This window comes from Callospermophilus lateralis, chromosome 3, assembly GCF_048772815.1.
Source record: "Callospermophilus lateralis isolate mCalLat2 chromosome 3, mCalLat2.hap1, whole genome shotgun sequence".
NCBI classification, from domain to species: domain Eukaryota; kingdom Metazoa; phylum Chordata; class Mammalia; order Rodentia; family Sciuridae; genus Callospermophilus; species Callospermophilus lateralis.
Window position 1 is genome coordinate 71,028,785 of NC_135307.1, and position 22,169 is coordinate 71,050,953.

A 22,169-nucleotide genomic window follows, 5' to 3' on the forward strand; every position below is an offset into this window, starting at 1 on the left:
CACATGAGGATTTTGGAGAATTTTCATAAGGTTGTGCTGAGAAGAGTCCTTATAAGTGAACAATAATGTGCATTTTTTTTCTTTTTTAGAATCTCTTTGAGGAATAATTGAAACACACACAATAAATTGGACATGATAAGTTCTGATTTGGTGAGGTCTGACATATATAAATACCAATAAAGTGATCATTAAAATGAAACTAATGAATATATTCTTACACAAGGTTTCTCTCTGTGTGTATGTACCTGTAAAGTCTACCCATTATTTTTAAGTTACCAGGTTATTACTTTACCATTGAATTAGAGATTTTGAATACCCCATGTTTTGGGCATAGCATTAAGATCTCAAGTAATTTAACCTTTACAAAAATTCTATGAAGGAAGAGCTACTATTATCAACTGTACTCTTTCAGAACTGGGTAAGAACAAAACTAGCGGAGAGGCGGTCTCAATAGACCCTCCACGGGTCTCCACCAGGATCCATGCTCCGAACTACATGGTGGCTTGCCTTCTAAGTTGTTCCACCGCATGGATGTCCCATAGGTCACTAGTAAAAGTGTCTTACTATGGAGTCATCCTTCCAGTTCCACTTAACTCTTAATTCTTGGCGATAAATTTGGAGAACCCGGGAGGTACCCAGCCCACAGGCGGGCCGCGAGGGGGCGCTCGGGGATCTCAGCGTCCTCGTTGCCTTGGCAACCACCGTCCTCTGGCCGAGGCGGCTCTCAGCAAAAGTGGTAAAATGGACCTGAGCTCTTGGATGTCAGAGCTGGGTTCCGGCAGCCAGAAGGTGAAGAAGGTCGCCGTCTCCACCGGCCCCTCCCTGGAGTTATGCACCTTCCCCTCTACCCTGGGCTCCTCGGTCGCGACTGCTGCGCTAGAGCAACTCTTTGTTGTGGGTGAGAGGTCCAGGGGTGACTGGGGCGAAGTCCCCTCGGGAATGGCGCGTAGGTGGCAGGGAGGATCCCTGGCCAGGGCCGAGCATCCCTGACCAATGCAGAGGTTTCTTCCTCTCCCTAAAGGCTTGGGGGAGAGGCGGTGAGGAACTTCAGTGCTCTGATGCAGACAGGGTGACTTGACCTAACTCATTTTAGTGGCTGGGGAAAAATCCTGACTTCCATGACCTGAGTATCCATCTGCTTTTAGATTATGCCTTACTTCAACTGTCTCTTCCTGCTTTTCTTTTGCAAGTTAACCTCCTTTCACATTTTGCTATGGCAAACGGGAGAGTTTAATAGTCAAGTGGGAAAGGAAGTGTTTAAAGAAACGCCTGTTGTGTTGGGCAAGGAAAATTAGATTAAAAATGTCTTGGAGATTCAGACCAAAAAGGACCTTAGCCAGGTTAACAGACTTCTCCAGCTAGAAAATTGAACTTGTTTGTCCAAGAAGAGGCATTTCTTTTTCAGTGTGAAAACCATTAAGCCAAACAACAAAGCATCTCATTGGTGCACCATAATCATTTTATTGTTTCAAAATAATCATTGATTTCTGTTAAAATGTTACTGTTAGTTTAAAGTAATTTTCTTTTTTCTTCTTCGAGGACCTGGTTTAACAATTTTTATCAAATAGGCTTGGGCAAGTATTATCATGAGGAATGTTAATACTAATGAGGCTTAAATTATTCCTATGTATTCAAGGTCATGGTCAATGACTTTGAGCTTAGACCTCAATTTTTTTATGTGCTTGGTTTTGATATTCACATGTTCATTCAACTCTACAACAAATAATTTTTCTGCTAGTATCTGGACCCTCAGAAAACTTTTCATAAGGAAAAACTTCCTGGGGCCTTCTTGTTCTGAGTGTGTTATAACACAGATGATGCCCCCATTTCCAAGGAGAAGCAAGCTTGTGCTCATTCACTCCATAAAACAAACAAAAGAAAGGAGATAAGTAATGTCTGTGCTTCTTTCACACACTTGTGTGCAAATTCACTAGCAGGTTTTCAGTTGTTTTGAGAACTTAGTTCAGAGAGTCCATGGTCCCTGAAACTGAGAACATTCCTATTCACTTTTCTGAAAGATAGGAAGAGTCTGGGCCCTGGAGTCACACTGCTTGGGTTTGAACCCACACTACCATGATCAGGTCTGTGACTTTGCACATGTAATATGACCTCAACAGCTTCCTCTCTTCTCTCTTCTCTTCCTTTGATGCTTTCTTTTCCTTTCTTCTTCCCATTCAGTATCTACCTTGTTTTCTCTGTGCTAACATTTCAGAAAGCCCCTCTTCTCAGGGGCTTTCTATTTACAAAGTATGAGGGCAAATGAGATATTAGTAAATATATCAACGAATAAAAAGGAATAGAAATGTCTATTTCACACCTACTGGTTTCACAAATAAAATTTCATTCCATTCCTCAAATTTTAGCACAGAAGCAAAAATGATATAATTTTTTGGTTGTTGTTGTTTGTTTTCTTGGTACTGGAGATTTAACCCAAGGGTACTCTACTAAGCTGCACCCCCAACCCTTTTCATTTTGTGACAGTGTCTCATTAAGTTCTCGAGGCTGGACTTGAATTCATGATCTTCCTGCCTCAGTCTCCTGAGTCCCTGGGAATACAGGTGTGTGCTACCACACACCTGGCTACCATAGTGGGTTTTGAAACAGTTGATTAAATTTCTGTTTCTGGCAAAATATTTTTTTAATTTTAGTATATATTTACATGTAGGAAACCATTCTTACTCAAACCTATGTTGTAGACATGTTAGCTTTATCCCATTTATATCCTATAAATGTGTATTGCTTTTTTTTTATCTTATTCTATTCAGACACCTTCTTTCTACCATTAAGATTTGCAAATATGGATCATTAGGAGGAGTCTGTCCTCAAGGTGCACAAAATATATACCTAAATTAGAATTGTATGTAACAGGAAACAAAAGGTACAAGAGAAAATCATATAAAGTACAATAGAAATTCAGAAATAAAGGTAACATCCAGAGTTTGAATCAGATCGTAAAGATTTAAGTAAGATTATAGCAGATTTCAGTATGTAATTAAGAAATCTTAATTTTCTAATCTTTTTTTCCAGAAAAATCTCTGCAAAGTGACTATTTTAAATGCAATGAAGAAGCTAGGATCTTTCTTAAGGACATTGCTATAGCTGTTAAAAAATTGGTATTGTATCATCTATGAAAACTATTTTTTTCAATCATCCACTTAGTTATTCATCAAACTTTAATTTAGCACCAACTCTGTTTCAAGGTACTTAAATAGGTGAACAGGAAAAATATTTGCCTTGAGTTAAAAAATATATATTTTTTAAAATTTCAATTTGCTAAGCATTCACACCAGTATTGATTGCTGCCTGCTTTTTTTGTGCAAAGAGCTGAATTATGGGGGCTGTTCTAGGGCTGAGGAGAAGTCCACTCAGGAAAAGCAAATGAGTGACAACAGAGATCAGCTAGTGGGTGTGCCACCCTGACAAATACTTGGGATACCAGATGTAAGCACTACTTAAAACCAGCCAACCAACAAGCAAATACCAAACAACAAAGAGTCTCTAGGAAAATCATATGCAGGGTGTCAATTAACTTAGTTTTCTATAATGCAATTATTTTCAAAATTGGCAAAAGACTGATATCTATCCCACTGAAGTAGACTGTGCTATTAGTGAAAACAAAAGTGGAAACTCTTTTAATTATACTCACCTGGCCAGTATCAAAGACATGTTTTTATGATTTCCTTCGGAGGTTTCACTGACGTGTGTCTGTTTGTCATCTCTGGATGATTTTTAGGATGCTTTCTTGGTGGGGTCAAAATGATGCAATCTCTCTATTTAAAACTATTGGATAAGAATCTACTATATATCAAGCATCTAAAAATGTAGAAAATGGGGTTGAGTCCACAGACTGCTGATAAAAATTTCATTATATTTTATATAATTATATGTTTATACATGATAATGTTTACATACTACATAGTCATACTTTATAGTCCTACTCAATGAATAGATCCATGCAGACACTTGAAGTTCATGTGTGTTTGCTACACTGGAGGCCTACTGGAACATTTTCTCCTGCTTGCTTTTTTAGTTATGTTTTTCTCCAGTATCTGGTATGTATTTATTTAGTAACAGAGCCATGAAATCTCTTAAGTAACAGAGTTAAATTCCTCCACTTTTAAAAGTAATAATACTCACTATTATAATAGTAATACATGTATGCTCTGGAAATTTTAGGGAAAAAATAGAAAATTAAAAAAAGAAAGTAAAAATCACCATGATCCCACTACCTTAGAATAATTAGTTAGCTCTTTGAGGAATATCCTTTCAACCTTGACTCTTACTTTTGTCCAGAAAAGTGATCTTGCTATATATACAATTATGTAATCTGTTTTTTAATTGGTAAAATATGACAATTTCTCAGATCATTCTAATAGCTATAGCTATTATGACCATTTATTTAAAAGGTGATTTATCTATTTTATTTTTTTACTAACTGGATTTTTAATGGTTTATACTTTTTTAAAGTAGTCCCACCTTAAACCAACCAACCAACCAACCTCACTTGGTTATTTGTTTGGATTTAGAGATATGAATCAGAGAACCATTATTCTCTTTATCCCTAAACATTTTTTGTAGGCAATTTTTATTTTTTTAGTAAGTAGCTTTCTTTCTCAATGTTATCCTCCTTGTTGGACTCTTTCCTTTCTGAATGGTTGAAACTGCACACAAGAAACAGATACACAAAGAGGATAGATTTCTAAGTAGAAGAAAATCAGCAGAAACTAAAGGATAAATTAGCAATGATATCTTAAAAACTGATTATAAAATATGTTCTTGTCGCACTTTCTATTCCAAATAAAAATAATGGCAGAAGATGTTTAATGAAAGTTAAATATTGGCCCCAGAAAACATTTGTAGAACATCATTCAGGAAACTAGGTTATTATTTTGGTGTCTGACTTTTTTAAAAATATAATTTAAATTTTCAGGAAGAAATGAGAAAGTCCACAATTGACCTTCTGGAAATAGAAACCATGGAACTCAGCAGACTCTACTTCCTGCTGGAGATGCTGCCTGAAAACATGGTCACGGAGCTCGAAGGTGCTTTTGAGGTTATCTGCTGTAGAGATGTAGTGTATAAGAAAACAGAACCAAGTACTTTAAAAAGGACGAGTCTGATAGCTGTTGCTTGTATAAATACAGCTAGAAAGATTACCTGACAGGAATACAGTGCAATCCATAACCATTTTCCCTTACATTTTAAGCAGAAATAATGAAACTTTAATTTCCATAATTTCATTTCTAAATAGACTAAACATATATGAATTAGTTCATTCTGATTTACTATTTATCCAATTAAATGAAGCAGCTTGACTGGCCTAAACCACCATTCCAACTTCTGTCTCTATGACTTTAGCAACTCTAGGTGTGTCACCTTCATGGTATCATATTTCATACAGCAGAATGTCTTCAAGGTTCACTCACATTGTAGCGCACATCAGAATTTTCTTCTTTTGTAAGGTTAAATAATGCTCCATTGTATGGATTCACCACGACTTTGTTTATCCATTCATCATCTGATGGACACTTTCATTGCTTCTATTTTTTTGGCCTTTGTGAATAATGCTGTTATGAACATGGGTGTACAAATATCTATGTGGGACCCTGCTTTCAAGTCTTCTGGGTTTACATGCAGAAATTGAATTGCTGAATCATATGGTAATTCTATATCTAACTTTGTGAAGATCCATCCGTGTTTTCCACATGGCTGCACAATTTTACATGACCCCCATCAATGTACAGGGCTTCCAGTTTCTCCACATTCTTGCCTACACTTGTCATTTCTGGGTGGTTTTTGTTTCTTAATGATAGCTATCCCCTTGAGCGTGAATTAGTATCCCATTGTGGTTTTGATTTTCCTTTCCCCAATTGCATTTTTGTCACTCTGATTTAAAAAAAGAAAAACCTACAAGAACAACTTAGAGAAAGAAAGAAAAAGTTTATTTTAGCTCATGGTTTAAGAGGTTTCAGTTCACATCTAGCTGACTCCATTGCTCTGGGCCCAAAGTGAGACAGAACAGTTCAGAACATGACAATCAGGAAGGAGAGAGAAAAATGGGGGGAGTTGAGCCAGAGAAAAAACATAAACTGCAACGTGATGCCTCCAGTGACCTGCTCCCTCTAGTTACAGCCTACCTACCTACAGTTACCATTCAATTAATCCAATCAGTGGGTTAGTCCACTGATTAGGTTATAGTTTCAGAATATGATCATGAAACCAATGAATATCCTTGCATTGTCTCAGATATGAGCTTTTAGAGGACACCTTATATTCAAAGCATAACATAATGATTAGTGGTGTTGGATATTTTTTTCATATGCAAATTGGTTATTGGTGTATCTTTTTTTGGAGAAATGTCTATCCATGTTTGTGGTTGTCATTGAGTTCTTTATGTATTCTGGATATTAGACACATGATTTGCAAACTTTTGTCCCATTTCATGGATTGCATTTTTACTCTTTTGATAGTGACTTTTTTTTTTTGGTACCAGGATTAAACTCAGGAGCATTTGGCCACTAAACCAAATTCCCAGCCCTGTTTTGTATTTTATTCAGAGACAGTGTCTCACTGAGTTGCTTAGCACCTCGCTTTTGCTGAGGCTGACATTGAACTTGCGATCTTGTTACCTCAGCCTCTTGAGCCACTGGGATTATAAGAATGTGCTACCAAGCCCGACTTAATAGTAACTTTTAATGAATCAAATTTTTTAATTTTGGTGTAGTCTAGTTTATTTATTTTTCTTTTTTTGCCTTTGCATTGTTTCCAAGAAGTGATCGCCCAAAACACTGTTTTTGAAGTTTTACCCTGTTTTTTTCATCTAAGAGTTTTGTTTTTGCTGTTTTGTTTTGTTTTACAATGCTGGGAATTGGTCAGACCCCAAACTTCATGCTTACTGGGCAAGTGCTCTACCTCGATCCATACCAACCCATAGGAATTTTACAGTTTTAGCTTCTAAATTGAGGTCTTTGATCTATTTTTTTAAAAAATTGATTTCTGTATTCAATGTAAGGTTAGGGCCCAACTTCATTTCCCCAGCTGCAAGAGTGTCAACGAAGGCTCTTAGCTGACTTTCTCTCTAGGAATTGCCTTAGACAACCGAGAGAGAGAGGCTTCACCCTAGGTTACACTTCCTGCCTAGATGCCATCTACATTCAGTGAACTGTCACTTCGAGGGTACAATCCGTGGCTCCCTCACCGCAGAGCAGAGCAGCCCTGAAGTGTCGTCCAGTCCCAGAACTCTTCCCAGCTTCCAACCTCCCTTCTGTCCAGCCCTGATTTTTTTTTTTTAACCTTACCAGGGGAAACACTCCTAAAAGCACTATTCAATACATTTTCTAGATACAAATTATAGAATCCATTTCCCAGGGAACCCACCCTAAATGAGTGGTCCTAATAAATCGATTTGAAAACATTTTCAAAGACAATCTTTTTTTAAAAAAAATAGGTATTCCAATTATCACTTGTTGCTCCCAGTTCCAATCTCCATTCAATTATTTGCTCTACAGTATGGGAGCCAGGCACTACAGATTTCTCGCTTCTCAACTAGCAGGCACAATGTTAAGCTTTGTTTGTAGAAAGTACTAGAGGAATAGTGGAGGAGGATAGGGTTCTCTTCCTGTATCCAGTATGGTAGGCTTGGGAAACTTCATTCTTGGAGCATGAGTAGCTTCAGCATGCCAAGGTTTTGCAATGTCCAGTGGTCTGGAGAGCCCAGCAGTATCCCCCAGTACCTTTTGGGTAGTTTCATGGTAAAGAACAACCAAGAAGCACCTCTCCATGAAGAGTTTGCCCTGAACTTCTTTAGGAAATTTTGCAGTGAGTTCTGTAGCATGGCACCTCCATATGGATGGGTTCTGCAACACTCAAGGGTGGAGTTCTAGTAAGTTCCACCAGCTAAGCATTTCATGAACTTTTTTGCCTTTCAGTGAGAGACAGCCCTCTCCAATGAGGTCTACCTCTCAGGGCTGGAGGGGCTGTTCCCTCTTATCTCAGCCCTAGGAATGGTGACTGCTGCTCATACCTGCTATTCCTGAATTCTTTGGAGTTCTCTTGAGTCCTTACATTCATTCCCTTATTACTCTAATCCTCTGTTTTAGTTAATTGCCCTTTATAATAAACTTACTCTATTCAATTTATTGTGATATTTCTATCTCCTAAAGAGACCTTGAATGATAGTGTAGGTTATAAAACAATATGCTTGATATTAGTTTAGTTTGACAGGAAAAATGCAAAAGTTTATGTGCAGAGAAATAATAAGACTTAGAAGAATATGCACCAAAGGCAAAATTTAGAGTGTTTTTGCTTTATTTTCTTTCTTTGCCTTTCTTTATCTTCCATATTCGCTTACAGGAAAAATAGCTTAGAAGGAAAAAATATGTAAATTTAAAACCAAGAAAATTTAATAATTGGTTTTATGTCATAAAGTCATACTGTTCAAAGTGTGTGGTCTTTCAACCAACAGGTTAACAGTATCTGGAAACTTGTTAGAAAATGCAGTCTCTGAACTCACCTCAAACCCATGCTGTAGTATTAGAAACTGTATTTAGCAAGATTCCCAGATGACGGTTATGCATATTTGAGAAGCTCTGCTATAATGAGCAATTTAACTAGTAGTCTTGGGGTGGACATGGGGGGCTAGAGAAAAATTAGCCTAGCTTTCTTAGGAGAGGTGCCACAACTTTTGTATTGCAATGGGTATTCCAGCATCTTTCAAAACAATAGTGTTCAAAAATTCACATATGTGACCCTTAATCTGTCAAACACTGACTAATCCTTTGGAGTCTTAAGAAGTATGTTGATTTGTCATTTGTTTATGAATAATTGGTTCTTTAATACATTGATTCCTCAGCAAACAGTCTGAGGCAATAGTTTTTGCACTATTACTTCCTAGGGAATTCACTCTAAAGAGGAGGGTAGAAAAGGTGGAAAGATTTATGCCCTGACTCCTGTCCATCATTGATTTAATATTTGCCATATCTGCTGCACTTTTGGTTTATACATGGGTGTGGCTATCCAAAGAAATTCCATACTAGAGAAGACAGGATGTCTCAGGTAGGAGGTGGGAAGTACATGGGACTGCAGGAATCAGGTACTATCAGACTACAGCTTTTGGAAGTTTTCAGAGCAATAGAAAGCTGATCACCATAGCAGCAGCAAAAACCAGAGAAATAAAAATAGGTAAGATGGAGAGGGACCAAAATGGGTAACAGGTAATTAAAATAATTTTTCAAATGAAGACAATTTTGTTCACAGTTTGAAATTGTGGTATCTACAAGCATGCTGTTTGGCAACTAAATTAATAACATTTCCACTTTTAAGAATGTGTCATAGGTGCTCGCAAATTAAATCGTGCTGAGATACATCAAATGAACATGAGAATTCTCAAGACAGATAATGAAATAGAGTGTCTAAAGAAGAGAATAATTGATCTGACAGAAATTAATAAAGCTCTGGGGTAAGTATCTTTTAATTCAGTACTTCAGGGAGTGGAAGTCCGGAGCTTAAATGAGAAAATTGTCCCAAGGGGTTTGTTCTCTGATCTGAACTGGGGCAGGGCAAGTTAAGAGGTGCAGATCAGTCATAGGGAATGACCCAATCCTAGGCAGGAAAGCAGGAGACTGGAAGACCCGGGCCACTGCAGGGACCATCCAGCTTCCTAGCAGCAACTGTAGTTTGCTTATAAATCACACACGACCTCAAATGCCACCTCCAAAGGAAGGTAAAGGCACAGAATACCTAAGTCCCATTTTCACAGAATTAAGTTTATAACCACAACTCCTTCCAAAGCAGAAACTCTTGTGGGGATTATAATGTAATGACATCCAACCAGATTTATTGTATCTAGTTTAGTTCTTAAAGACATTTAGTCATAACCTACTGGAGGGCTTAAGAATGGGATTTGTTCCCAAAAATGTTCTATAATTTACCTGTTACAACACCTGTAGTTGTCTAAAACTCTCAGCTTGGAATATGACACCTGTCAGTTCCTTTTCTTTATTCCTGAGCTGTGTTGCCTCAGACCAGCACTTCACCTCACAGACCTTATTCATTCCATCTGTGAAATGGAAATCACAGCTCTTGACTCCCAGCTCACAGAGAAAGAGACACGTTCTAGAAGCAAAACAAAATAAAAACAATAAAACCCTCAAGGAATAACTCATTTCTGGGAGAAAATTTGCAAGACTAATGCATAAATATCAGAATGTTTTACCAGGATGAGAAATCTTCAAAGAACTCTCACCATAGGGGAAAAAATCTCCTTGGGAAGCTAAAATAATCAGGAGGTTGCTTGGTGCACAAGATATCAAAATAGTAGGAATTAGGCGGAGACCTCAAGGCCCAGGAACACACTTCCCAAACCAGGCCCTGAGAATACCTGTCCTGAGAGATGCTCCATGAGAAAGAATGTTCATACTTAGCATAAATCTGAGGAATACTGAAATTCTAACCCTGTTAGGGATTCACAACGCAGTGTTATCCATGGTGCAGGCTAAACAGAGACAACTCTATGTAGTAGACTCCCTAAGCCAATAACCAGAGAAACACTGCCAGGCTAGATATTCTTATCAACTGGTCTGCAACATCATACCCCTATATTCCTATGATTCTCAAACTTGAAAGAGCATCAAATCACCCAGAGGGCCTGTTAAAACACAGATTACTGGTATTTCGTGGGTTGTGATGGCAGGGTGGGGGCAAGAGTCTGCATTCCTTACAAGTTCCCAGGTTTTTCTGATGCTACTGATCCTAAGTCATTGCTGTAGCCAAATCTTTATGGAAAGGCCAATTACAGAGAAGGAAGTTGGTACAATCATTTGAGGCATCTACTTTTCAAAGAAAGATGCATCTCAAGGTTCCCACAAGCTCTGACAGGTGATAAGTATATCTCCTTTCTCAGATGGTCCTGAAAATCTGGAAAAAAAGGGCAGCTGTTTGGATGTGGTTTTGTTAGGTCCCAGGTTCTGTTTTGTGAGTGCTCTCTTCTCAACACACCACAACCCACCTAGTTAGGTTTGGTTGTTGTTGTTGTTGTTGTTTGTTTGTTTGTTTTTTAACTTGCTTTGCTTTCATGAGGCTTCTCAATTCTGGGGCTGATCCATTTCTAGGAGGCTTCCTGGGCTAGACCCACAAAGCATCTACTATCTGACCTCCTCGTGGAGCCTCCTGCCTAGGCTTCTTTTTATTGCATTTCTGTAGAGTTTGACTTCTATAAAAAATAAATTTATCAACAGCCCCAACAGCTTGCTTCCATTTTCCTGAGGCTTCAAACACCCCCCACCACCACCACCACCAAGTTAAAGTCCTTAACCTCAGGGACTGGAAAAAGTAAAAGGTCTTTATATTTCAGGAGTTTTTAAAAAGTAAACTAGAGAAATGAACTAATGATCCCCTTTTCAGATCTTTTACTGTCAGATGTTTTTCCTGACATAAGGTCTCCTGTGGATAGAGGAGGCCAGCATGTGAGGTTGAAGACTCCCTTGGTCCTCAGACCTGACAGAGATGGGGGGAGGGTTAGGCGGAGGTCTCAAGCATCTTTGAGACAGTAAATATGGACTCTGCCTCCTTCCCCTATAGTTTCTGTTCAGAGGAAGACTATATTTCTCTTGGGCCTACCTCAGAGGGTCTTGGAGATATGATGGGATGGTTACCTTTTTTTTTTTTTTTTGTGGCTTAATGACATATCTCAGGTTGATTAAGACTGATGCATTTAAAAACATTCATCTGGCCAGGTCCCATTCACCTGTTCAAAACTACTTTTGAATCACTTTATACTTTAATCCAAAATATCCTGTAGTTACTACATGGCAATCGATGGGGTAAAGTGAACCCATACGACACTTTTGCAGCCGGTGAACAATTGCTAGGTTGACATTTGTTTCGTGTTTCCTTTTGTCCTTGTGTCAACTAAATTAAGATAATCACAAACACAGCTAGAAAATAAGCATCCTTTACATTTTTCCTCTTCACAAGGGTTCATCTCATCAAACACTCTTTAAGTTTCTTTTCTAAGTGCCCTCCTTTTTATGCTGGGAAGGATTCTTTCTTCCCTAGTGCAAAGCAAGAAGAGATGTCGAAGCGGCATACAGAGATTGTCCTAGCACTCAACCAGCTGATGGAACAAAAAGCCACTACCACAGTTAACATAAATGATATCTGTACCAAAATCAAAGAGGATAGAAAAGAAACAGAATTGCATAAAGTACATCTGCAAGAGACAGAGGAGTTGATGTCAAAAGATAAAGAAGAATATTTGATAAGAAAACAGCAATTGGCTGCAGAAGTAAGTGGCATGGTGTTTTTTTTTAAGATACAGAATGATTTAGAATCTAAGGCAGAAATGGAAAATAATCGTCTTCAAGACTGGCAAATGCTCTTTATGGTGTCTTCTGTGAACATTGGGCAGAAATAGGGTGAAAATCTCAGACATTTGGAGTCTCGTGGAGAAGACACTTGATTATATCCCAGCATCTCAGTTAATGGGAAAGAATATAAGAGGTAGGATTTGTAACCTCTTGGTGGCCCTTGCCTATAGGCCATATATGCCGCCATAGAGGGAAGAGGGACTTGCCACCATGTTATCTCGTTGCCTTTGGCAGTCCTGGGACTGTTTCTGTGTGGGCAGGGCCAGCTAATTCAAACAGAACACCTGTTCATGCCTGCCACTGCTGCTAGATGAACCTGAGAGATCAGTGGCCCTGCAGAGGAGCTGTCCAGAGCCAAGGGCCTCAAGATCCAACAGTGTTCTGAGGCAGGCATGTAAGGGTAGGGCTGGCAAAGCTACTTCATCTTTTACTGCCCCTCAAAAGGCTGTGTATCTGCTATGCTGTGTTAATCGAAATTCACCTTCAAATGGATTATGATCATTTCATCTGTGAAATTTCTTTTGCAGTATTTCTGGTTACTCCAGAAGATGCAGGGCTGTCTCCATATTAGGTGTACCCATCAGCAGTCTTCACCCTCCCTGTGCAAGCTGGGTGCATGATGAGGATTGCTGTGCAGCTCCTGATGCTGCTCTTTCCAAGATAGCAATTGGCATAACCTTGGTTTAAAATGCAGCAAATCAGACTTGGTCTGGCCAGCACTACTGTCTTAAATAGGAAGGGAGAGGGAGAGGGAAGGAGGATGGAAAGAAGGGAGGAGAAGGAAGGAAAGAAACTTGGTTAATTAAATTGTTTTTCTTGAGTCTTAATTAAAATTTAAAGAAATAAAATCTGGCAGTGACCTTTGGAAATCAAGTGTGAGCTGGGTTTTTGTTGTTGTTGTTTTTGTGTTTAGTTGTTGTTGTTGTTTGCGGTGCTGGTGATTAAACCCAGGGCCTTGTGCATGTGAGGCAAGCCTCCACAAACTGAGCTGTATCCCCAGCCCTAGGTCTGAGCTTCTTGATCCTTAAAAAATGTCAACCTCTTCAGAAATAGTTTTACCCTAAAACCATGTATTCCTGGGAATAGAGAGCCCAGCACCACTGTTTGTTGTAACTGGCATTTTTGTAAAAGAGCTAACAAGGAGCCCATCTTGGTCTGTTTGTGCTGCTATAGCAAAATACCTGAAACTGGATAATTTGCAAATAATAGGAATTTATTTCTCCCAGTTTTGGTGGCTAGAAATCCCAGATCATGGCCAGTGAGTTCAGTGTCTGCTGAGGGACCAATCTCGCGCTCCAACTAGGAGCTCTCGACCGTCATGACTTGGTCAACTCTTGCCCCACCTGTTAGTACTACCACATTAGAAATTAAGTTTCAACATATGAATTTTGGGGACCATATTCAGACCACAGCAGAGTCTCTTGGGCAGTCTGTGGCCACCAGACAGAATTTTAAAAGCCAGACTCTCTGGATCCTTTTCTGGGGTTGAAACTAGCTATAAGCCTGGGCTGCTTTGCTTGAATCCACTGAAATGTGTGTCTAAAAACTTTACTTGAATTTATTGCTATAACAACGAAATGCAAATTTTAGGACAAGAAGGATGAAAAGAGGTTGTCCTGTTTTCATTCCCTTCCCATGACAACCCTGAGAGGCATTTGCTGTTTCAAACCCTGAGCAGGGTTTTGTTCCCTCTCTGTAGCCCAGACACCCCCATACTGGTTCTGATCACCACATTATAGGGGCAGAGCAGGGTGTCCAAGTGGGCCTAACCAGATAAGGACCCCCATGGTGCCGGAAGGGTGGGGGAACCCTGTTTCCTTTTTTCACTTCTCCTGGAACCACAACAGGGGGTTGGGGTTGAGGGGAGGCATGGAATCTGATCTTTGCCCTCCAGAAGGGAGGAATTTGTTACATCCACTACTGCATGCGGGCATCAGGAACAGGGCCTTCGCACCTCACATATGGAAGACATGGCTGCACTGCTTTCTTGAAAAAATGGATTTCACACTTTATTTTAAGCACTACAGGGATGGATCCCCTTTCTATTCTTTAATATGAACATTAAAACCTAAGAAAAAAAGCTCAGAAAGCTTCATATAGGAAATCTGCAAACATTATAGTTCCTCTTCAGTATTGCTATATGAAGAGTCTGTCTCAATGGTCTACAAACTTTTTCTAAAAAAGGCCAGATAGTAAATACTTAGAACCATACAGTCTCTGGCACAGCTGCTCAACTCTGCTATTTTGTCACATAAATAATATGTGACAAATAAATAATACCTAAATAAATGAAAGCAGTTGTTGCATGGACAGGCGGTGGCTGGATTTGGCTCACAAGTAGCCTCCCCACGTCTGTCTTCCTGAGAAAGGACACCAGTTAAGATGCATTCAGATGCAACAGCAAGGCCCTGGTTGAAGCTGGCTCCAACAGTAAGGTCATTTATTTTGTCCTTACTATAGGAATTCTCAAGGTGGGACATCTCCCCTCATCCCCAGGCTTGTTTTGCTCAGGGTCATTAGAAACCTGCTTGTGATAACTGGACCTTATGCTTCCTTATTCAAATGGAAAGAGGAAAACCTTTCCCCAAGCATAAGTTTTTCTCTCCTGTGTTTCATAGGCCAGGTGCAGATGGTGTCCAGCCCTGGAATCACAGCAGATCCTGAGGGAGTGCCATGTGCTAAGGGGCTGGACCAATTGAGGTAGATGGATATTCAGGAATCAACCACCAGTGTTCACTAAAGACACATGACAGGCCATGGTCACACCTGTTAATTACCTTACTTAGTGTGAGAAAGGAAAACCTATTACAGATGTCAGAATATCTCTAAGCCCATAAGATATCTCCCAACACAAAATACTGTTTTCTATAATTGTAATATTTTGGGGGGAAGAATTAAGTCTAAGTATAAATGCGGATTTCTCATTTTCAGTAAAACTTCTTAATCGCCAGGTTTCACTCATATGCATCTGTACTTCTGTGTAGAAAGAATTGATAACAGTCATTCAGGGTTAGTGCTTGGGGTGAAACAGCTGGTGACTCTGATGAAGAGCCACCCAGACATATGTCCTCATAGTTCTTTAATACAGAGTTGAAATGATTTCTTAGTCCTTCCCACTTAACTCTTCCTTCATTCATCATCATTAATTTTGTAGATAAACGTGTTTGATTTTGATAAGAGGGTGATTCACTTCATTAGGGTCTCACAAGTGATCATATTATCTTTGATCTTGGTGAAACAGCAAGAAGTTGTCTGGGATTGTAAGATATCCTGTTTTCAATTATTTTGTCTACTCTGTCTTTAGTTAGTTTATTTCTCATGAAGTAATGTAACTTTTAAGTTCCTAGCAATTCTTCATTCCTCCCCTTCCTCATCTCTCCATGTCTGCTGAGCATGCTATAAATCAGGTAACCATTGCTGTGGTATTTTACTAGTAAATCACTATAAGGGCAAATACTGCTTTTATAACTTGTTATTAATGATCATTGCTATTACTTCTCTTCTAGATTTGCTGTTTCAATATTTTATAATTATAGTTTGACTCATATTTAGTTCACTGGTCCCTGTGATACTGCAAAATAAGCAAACCCTGATTTTGCTTTATATTATTTTGCTTTACTTGTTGGAATACTTAGATTGAATATGGTATACTTAGATTGTGAACTAAGTTGATAAATTTAAAAAGTTTTCTAAACGTTGTTGTGCTAATTACACTTTTAAATTAGTTTGTTCTGTCACTATAGATAAATGAATTTAAAAAGATATATGAGCTTAAGAAAATAGAGACTTTTAAAAAGAAGAAAGAATTGGATAAATTACTAGAGGAAGTGTCAAAAATGAAAGAAGCAGTTATTACCACCTCAGCGGTAAGAAAGAATAAATTATGTTTTTTTCAAGCCTAAAAAAAGCTAATTGATTTTAATTCATCTTCATGTCTTCTGGGAGAATGCTTTCGGCATGCTTTCTTTCAATTCTTTAACTTTCTTCAAAGTGTTATGACGTGATTGTGTTTTCTTCTTCTCCCAAAGAGAATGTAGTGGAAGCAAGAAATTTGGTATATCTGAGGTACAAATTGCACTGGATGAACCAAAGTACAGTGAAAATGTTGATCAAAAAACACATATAAAACCAACCAAATATACTGAGATACACACACACACACACAGAGAGAGAGAGAGAGAGAGAGAGAGAGAGAACATTTCCATGGGATTGCTTTATTTACAGAACAAAATGAAAAACCTTGGGCTGATTCCTTAATTCTGAATGTGGGATAAAAGAACAGAATTTAAGCTCTCAGTTAATATTGGGCATAGTAACATTAATTTAGAAAGGAAACTATTTGTCTATTTGAATTAGATAATACTTCACAACTCTACATTTCTATTTTAAAAATTATTTATTGAGGATCAGTACTGTGATTTGTACTTTGTTATAATTATTCTCTCTCTCTCTCTCTCTCTCTCTCTCTCTCTCTCTCTCTCTCTCTCTCCCCCCCCTCTCTCTCTCTTTGGTACCAGGGATTGAACTCAGGGGCACTCAGTGACTAAGCCACATCCTTAGCCCTATTTTGTATTTTATTTAGAGACAGGGTCTCATGCTTAGTGCCTCACTTTTACTGAGGCTTTGAACTCATGATTCTCCTATCTCAGCCTCCCAAGGTGCTGGGATTACAGGCATGTGCCACCATGCCAGCTGTTAGAATTATTCGATAATTTAAAGATGAGAAAAATAAAAACTTATGGAGGTGACTGTAATTGAAATGGTTAATATTAATATAACTTTATGTCATTTAAATCAGAAATACCCGTTAATCTTCCATCATGATTACTTTGAATGAATGAATCTTTGTGTATTGAAATCACACGAATAGCCATACTGATGGAATAGTAATATGGAAATGTCACATTTTCTGTCCAAATGCACTGTTATTTCCATTATACTTTATAGGGGGTGATTCTGCTTATTTTAATAGCAGTGTATCTGTTAAGATACTCAATTACAGAATATGAATAAAAGATAACATTTATTCACAATATGAAATGATCATTTAAAAAGATCATTGCCTTTTTTTAGATTTCAACATAGTAAAGTGCACAGGCCAGACCATGCTTAAGGGAGAACAGAGAGGTTATACAAAATGTAATTCACCTTCATGCCCAAGCTCATATTTCCAGTTTCAGCCTCATAAATCAAACAAGCATCCCACCAACCTAGCTTGGGAAAATCAGGTGTATGTTTCTTAACTATATTTAAAGATCTCTAAGTCCATTTCTAATATGCTACAAACGCATCCCCAGGTCCTTGTCCACCTCCCACATTCAGCCTGCCCTTCTCAACTCACATTAGCACAGAATAGTGCTTGAAGCACAAACCTGAGTGTCACACAGACCTGGGTTCAAATTTGGATCTACCAACCTGAGGTAGAAATAGAGGGTAATAATGAAATAGAGGGTAATAATATTGCCTACTGCAAAGATTTTTTTTGTGGAGATTAAACCAAGTAATGCCTATCCCAGTGCTTTGTATTTGGTAAAGCTTATGGCTGTTGTTGGTTGATATTAGAAGATAGCAGTTTAGCTATGGATTGAGACCACAGGGAATTTCAGATGAACCTTCATGTGGTACCTTTAGCCTTCAAGTCTTTGCAACCAGGTCAAAACTAATGTGATGTTGACAGAAAAGAATAATTGGGTACAATTTTCAAAGCAATCTACTTGTTCAGGGGAGGGATAACTGAGGGGTATTGATCCCCAATCTTTCATCACTCTGCAAATTTTGGTGATAGTTCTAAAATATTGGACCTCTGATAACTTGGGAACTAGCTACAGCCCAGATGTTTAGCCATCTGGGTGCTCTAGAGAAAACAAAGAACAAAACATTTTGAGTATCGTTCATATAGTACCTATCTCACATGACATGCTCCCCACAGGAGTTTCTTTGACCCCACATTGATGTCCAGGGTTAAACGGCCTAAATATTCCATCCAGGTAACTCTATGTCAAAGGGAAGAGCAATTGTGCATCCTTTCCTTAGCTCTATCCTCCCTCACAGGTGGAAAATAAAACTAAGACTCAATAACTTTGAATTCCCTTCTCTTTATACCAAAACTACATTGCAAAAATAATGATTTCACTATGAATTTTCTCTACTGATTTTTTCCCTTATTTTAAGTCATGATAACATTTTTTGATAGTATCCATTTGTTCTATTTTCTGAATACTGATAAAATATTGATAAAATATTTTTTTAATTATTTTGGAATAAACATAACTATCAAAACAAAAGACCTACTTTGTTATGGCTTTTAAAAACAATATTTTTAGTATTCTGGGATAATTCTTTGAATATGATTATGATGCTGTTGACTTATTTGACTTTTTAAAAATGGTAACAAAATAAATTCTTGTCTTAAAAAAATTTTTAAGTATAATTTTCACATTCTTTCTGCTATTATGTCTTCCCCCCTCCACATGTTGGTTTTTTTGATGATTTCAGAATTATTTTTGACCCAGTTTATTTTATGAAGAAACAACTATAAATATTGCCTTTTTTTAAACTAAAGGATGGTATCAGTTTAAGAGTTGAATGAATTATTTATGAATATTTAGTGTAATCAAACTGTTATTGTGTTATCAAAATTGGTCATGATTGAATGTCATATTTTTTGTTGAATTTTCAATAGGCTCTTAGTGATCACAATTTAGAGATAGCACAGCTACATGGTTCAATAAAGCACTGGGGAAAAGAGTTGGAAGGGATGAAGAAAGTGTGTAAAATTCTGGAGGATAAAACGTGAGTGTGATACTTTACTTTGTATTTATAATATTGTTAATCAACTTTTCATTACTATAACAAATTACCTGAGATAATCAGCTTATAAAAAGAAAATATTTATTTTGGCTCACAGTTTTAAAGTTTCTAATCTATGATCATTTGGTCCCATTGCTTTGTGCCCATGGCAAGGGTGCTAGCACAGCTTGGCGGGAATACATGACAGAGAAAAACTACTTACCTGGTAGTCAGGAAGCAAAGAAGGAGAAGAGGATGAGCCTGGAGTCTGACAGTCCCCTTAAGATATGCCCCCAGTGTCCTAAATACTACCCATCAGGTCCTCCCTTTTCAAGGCAGACTATATCCTAATAGCACCACTTTGGAGACCAAGCTTTTAACATATGGGCCTCTGAGAAATATTCAAAATCCAAACTATAGCAGTTAATATGGTACTTTCATATTTTATGAATGTCTTTAATATTAGATGGATATTCTATTCTCTTAGTTTACTCAAATTTGTGTGATAGCTTTAAAGAATCAGCTCTTCATTTTGAAATAAGCCATTCTTTCCAATGATGAAGAGAGAAGACTAAGAATGACACAGTCACCTTGGAAAAGGGGGGGACTCTTTGAAATTGTAGTCCTCACTTCAGCTGTTGACTCCTTACAAACAAAAATTCCTTTGGGGAAAGTCACTAGTAGGACATGCCATAAGGCTACAACTTTCCTGTGGGTTGTGATAAGTATTCTTAGTCAAGGGGGATTTTCAGAACCTACTGAGAAAATACAATGGCAGAGTGCTTGCCTACCATGGGCATGATCCCCAGTACCATAATACAATAAAAGAAGTAAAATAAAATCTGAACTCTTACTTTGCCCTCAAAATCCTGCATGTTCTAGTCTATCATTTCTAGCCTAATTATACCCCTTCCTTGAATACACCAAGCTTTTTCTTGTCTCTGGATCTTAACCCTTGCTGTTTCTTCTGCCTTTCAGTCTCCTCCTTTAGATCTTTACATGACTGGCTCTTTCTCATCACTCAAAGAGGTCTTCCCTAACGTTCTGTCCAAAGCAGCATTCTTACTCTTAGGATCTCACTACACTGTACCCTACTAGGTGTTCTTTGGAGCATTAACATTAACTGAAAGCTATTAATATTTTCTTGGTAGCTTACATCTATTCTGACTACTCCACCAGAATGTAATTTACAGAAGATTAGGAACTTTGGATATATGGTATCCCTAAGCACCTTAAACAAATCTGGCAGAGTGTGGGTGTTCAAGAATTGTTCCTTGTGGCCGGGCATGGTGGCACATGCCTGTAATCCCAGCGGCTCGGGAGGCTGAGGCAGGAGAATTGTGAGTTCAAAGCCAGCCTCAGCCAAAGTGAGGTGTTAAGCAACTCTGTGAAACCCTGTCTCTAAATAAAATACAAAATAGGGCTGAGAATGTGGGTCAGTGGCTGAGGGCCCCTGAGTTCAATCCCTGGTACCTCTCACCCCAAAATTGTTTCTTAAGTGAAATAATAAATAACTAAAGTATTGGTTCACTAATTGAAAAGCAAGAAAAATTTATAGATAGATAGATTGTATGGGGATCTGGGAACTGACTAGAAGTTTCCATGCTATAAGTACATGTATCTTTTGCTGCAAAATATGTTCTGTCATGAATCTGTTCAGCTTTCTTTGTTCATAGGCAGTTCTTTACGACTCATCAGAACAAACTGGATGATACATCCGTTATTGAAAAAAATGAATACCTGAGTAAGATAAAAGAGGTAGGAAGACAAGAGTGATATGCCTTTTATATAAAATTAGAGTTTATATTTATTTGGTGTTTAAATAGGTGTTAAAATATACCATTTTTTCAAAAGTAGAAATTTTTGTTGACTAATAATAATCATGATCACACACAGTAACTGATTTAAAGATTTTTATCTGCTCCCAAAGTATCTTAAATACACGAAAAAGCAAAGATTGTCCATTTGAAGATGAATTGTTTTTAGGTTACTTTTTGTGTGGTTATAATAGGACTACCTGATTAGTAGACATTTTTCATATGAATTATTTAGAGAAATCATGATATTCTTGATGTTTTTTGGTAATCTGTGAAGTATAGTAACCTAATTTTCACTAAATAATATTAGTATTATTTGGTGGGCTGAGGCTGTAGCTTAGTGATAGAGCACTTGCCTAGTATGTGTGAGGCACTGGGTTCCATCCTTAGCACTACATAAAAATAAACAAATAAAATAAAGGCATGCTGTCCATCTACAATTACAAAATAATTAAATATATTAGGGTTATTTGGAAGTACTTGAGTCAGATTTAATTCCCTAAGGAGAATTCTCTAGGCTTTTGTTTATTTTGTTTTGCTTCTTTCTTTTTATTTTTTTTTCCTTTTATTGTTTTTTTGGAAATGTTTAAAATTTTTCTAGACATTTTTTTCAACTTAGGTTAAAAGAAATTTTATAAGTAAATAGCCAACAATGTAAGCCAAGACAGCCACAAGCTATTTCGTGAAGCATTCATTAGGATAGTGAAATAAGAGGAGGGAAGATTTAATTAAAATCCAACAAAAAGAGCTTAGGTAAATAAGTATGAATATTGCCAATATGTTATCAAGTTATGAAGTCATCGGAAAAGAGTATTATATGACCCCATTTATTTATGTATATACACAAATATACATTTACACCAGAGATAACTGAAATTCTTTTTGTTCTTCACAGCAAATGAATGTGTGAAATGCCCCCCAACCAAATGCACATAGTTAATTACCATAGACCAGGCTTTATAGTGTCAGTACCCTCTATCTGCATCCTCTATCATGTTTTGCATCAGATCAGCTAGATGTAAAATCCATTTTTTTACTAAAACAAATTGAATAACACTGATTTCATGATCTACTACAATCTTTGTTGGAAATGGGAAAGAATTCCACTGCAAAGCACAAAACCTTGTTTGTTCACTGCCTTTTCTTTGACTTCTAATTCTTCATCCACCTCTTGTTCTAGGATGCATGACCACCACAC

The 22,169-nt window shown here is 37.7% G+C and overlaps 1 protein-coding gene across 1 annotated transcript in view; it reads left to right on the forward strand.

Annotated features, from left to right (window-relative positions):
* The first annotated feature begins 741 nt into the window (after positions 1-741).
* Positions 742-22,169, forward strand: part of Ccdc175 (coiled-coil domain containing 175) — a 61,281-nt gene continuing 39,853 nt past the window's right edge. Inside the window, exons 1-8 of the mRNA XM_076849325.2 lie at positions 742-898; positions 3,028-3,113; positions 4,931-5,042; positions 9,322-9,457; positions 12,055-12,283; positions 16,109-16,231; positions 19,048-19,157; positions 20,831-20,912. Of these exons, the coding sequence (XP_076705440.2) occupies positions 742-898; positions 3,028-3,113; positions 4,931-5,042; positions 9,322-9,457; positions 12,055-12,283; positions 16,109-16,231; positions 19,048-19,157; positions 20,831-20,912 (1,035 nt within the window). The remainder of the gene's footprint in view (positions 899-3,027; positions 3,114-4,930; positions 5,043-9,321; positions 9,458-12,054; positions 12,284-16,108; positions 16,232-19,047; positions 19,158-20,830; positions 20,913-22,169) is intronic.